General features: G+C 41.5%; 1 protein-coding gene across 1 annotated transcript; it reads left to right on the top strand.

The window, feature by feature from the left end:
- Positions 1–282: 282 nt before the first annotated feature.
- Positions 283–1726, top strand: LOC143851257 (expansin-A8-like). Its single transcript, XM_077360613.1, has 3 exons — positions 283–507; positions 613–925; positions 1151–1726. The coding sequence occupies exons 1-3, from the start codon at positions 357–359 to the stop codon at positions 1452–1454; spliced, it is 768 nt and encodes a 255-aa protein (XP_077216728.1). The 5' UTR covers positions 283–356; the 3' UTR covers positions 1455–1726.
- The last annotated feature ends 884 nt before the right edge of the window (positions 1727–2610 follow it).

The raw sequence follows: 2610 nt of genomic DNA, 5'->3' as shown, positions 1-2610 counted from the left end.
TCAAGGTAAAAAACGTGAAAGAAAGGAATGAATAGAAAAGAGAGTCAGTTAGGAAGCTGCATGTGCAGGTGGAACCCATGGGCGTAGCAATTGGTAGTCCATCTTGAACATTTGCATGTGCACTTAATTTGTGTCGTTACTTCAATCCGTTTCAAGGCATTGGCTCAAACGTGAGAACACCCTCTCTTGTCTCTTCATACAGAGAAAAGTGGGGAAAAAAAATAAAAAAAGACCCCAAGTAACCCCACTTGGGGTAAGTCTCCTCTATAAATACCCCTCTCCCCCTTCCCCTTACTAACAAACCACACCTCTCTCTCTTCCAAATAAAAAATCTCAATCTCCTCTGTTGTTCTTCAATGGCCATTCTAAGCTTCTCTGTTACTCTTCTCTTCTTCTTCTTCTTCTTCATCTTGAGCTTCCACTTCTATGGCACCTTTGGAGACTCATACGGTTGGGAGGGTGGTCATGCTACATTCTACGGTGGGGGTGACGCAACCGGCACAATGGGTATGTTTAAAATTCTCCTATGGAAGTCCTCTTGTATTCATTTTGTTTAGTATTTATTTTAGTGTTTGGACCAGTTTCCTTATTCAATTGTCGGTCTTTTTGCAGGAGGTGCTTGCGGCTATGGCAATTTGTATAGCCAAGGGTATGGGACTAACACTGCCGCCCTTAGTACAGCCCTGTTCAACAATGGATTGAGCTGCGGTTCGTGCTACGAAATGAGATGCAACGATGACCCAAAATGGTGCCTCCCGGGGTCCATCATTGTCACCGCCACAAACTTTTGTCCCCCGAATTTTGCTCAATCAAACGACAATGGTGGGTGGTGCAATCCTCCCCTCCAACACTTTGATCTCGCAGAGCCCGCCTTCTTGCAAATAGCACAGTACCGAGCTGGGATTGTTCCGATCTCATTCCGAAGGTAAGAATTGTTCAGGTCGACCTTTGTTCTTAGATAAAATATTACTAGAACAAAATAGGTGAACAACGAACAAGACAATTTCAAGATAACCTTATCCAAGCAAGATACCCAATACGCATAAACAACTTATCCAAGGATTTCTAATCACCCCCACAAGTAAAATAAAAATTTACTGTGTGAGATACACATGACTCACCAAACCACAAAATTGATTCTCTCTTGCAGGGTTCCATGTATGAAGAAAGGAGGGATAAGGTTCACCATCAATGGCCACTCTTACTTCAACTTGGTCCTAATAACCAATGTTGGAGGGGCTGGAGACGTCCACACGGTATCCATCAAGGGGTCTAAGACAGGGTGGCAATCCATGTCAAGGAATTGGGGCCAAAATTGGCAGAGTAATTCCTATCTCAATGGCCAATCCCTCTCCTTTCAAGTAACCACCAGTGACGGCCGCACAGTCACAAGCTATAATGTCGCGCCCGCCGGCTGGCAATTTGGCCAGACGTTCCAAGGTGGACAGTTTTAGGTACACGTCATATTCTTGTAACTGAGGTGGAGACCGGACCTTCCAATGCTGAGGTGGCACTCATAGCACCCGCTAGGCCGTATAGTATAGAGAGATTGTGTGATGGTTTTACTTAACCTTGTCGCCCTCTAGTGGAAATTTGTGTTCATGGATGTCCACAAAGGTGGTAGAACTTTAGGGGCTATTTTCATTTAATGATCCACTTTTGTAATTTGCCATGTAATTTTAAACTTTGTACTATAGTTTTTCATGAATGAAGCAAGTTATATCAACGTGTGATTTCCTTTGAATTATTTTCGAAATCAAGAAGGGTTTGTGTGTGTGTGTGTGAGAGAGAGAGAGAGAGCAGAAGCTCTGATACTTGATGATGCAGGAGCACATGAGCTCATCATCCGTGCCTACGTCGCATGGATGGACCATCCAAAGAGAGTTGCTTATATGAGTTGCTAAAATCAACAACTTGTCAATTATACTCTTTTATCTTTAGAAAACAGCAACTTGTCGATTCTTACTTTAGTTTTATTTTCAAAGTTAATTAGTTATCGTAAGTGGCTGTTCTTATCAATTTTCCTATTTGTAAAATACCACATCATACTAATTGAACGTATGGATGCTATTTCAAGAGTTGCTTTCTGTTTTGATTTGGTTGCTAGAGATTCTTTTATAAAGACTATGAATGAAATCCATCCGCCTATCTTTTGTAATTGAGAGAGCGGTTTCTACACACAAGTGTAGATAAGTTATCTACATGCTAGCTTAAAATACAGTGGAGGGCATATTGTTTGGGTGATCCAAACCATTCATTTGATTGGCCCTCACATAGATAGGGTGTCTACAAAAAATCAGCTCCATAGGATCATCCCAACCCTACGATTTATAGAGGTAAAATGGACATGTATAAACCTTCACAAATTTGTCCATTTTTTGCCTCCACGATTCAAAGGGTTAGGATGATCCTATGGAGCTGAATTTTTGTGGACACCCTATCTATGTGAGGGCCAATCAAATGAATGGTTTGGATCACCCAAACAGTGTGGGCCTCCTAATGTGTAGATAACTTATCTACACTTGTGTGTAGAAACCGTTTTCTCTTTGTAATTTGTCATGTAATTTTAAACTTTGTACACTACTATACTATTGGTTTCTGCATGAGCGT

This window comes from Tasmannia lanceolata, unplaced genomic scaffold (genome assembly GCF_043159265.1).
Source record: "Tasmannia lanceolata isolate RefF3 unplaced genomic scaffold, GAP_Taslan_0.1 ptg000018l, whole genome shotgun sequence".
Classification (NCBI taxonomy): domain Eukaryota; kingdom Viridiplantae; phylum Streptophyta; class Magnoliopsida; order Canellales; family Winteraceae; genus Tasmannia; species Tasmannia lanceolata.
This window is presented reverse-complemented; position numbering and strand designations above follow the sequence as displayed.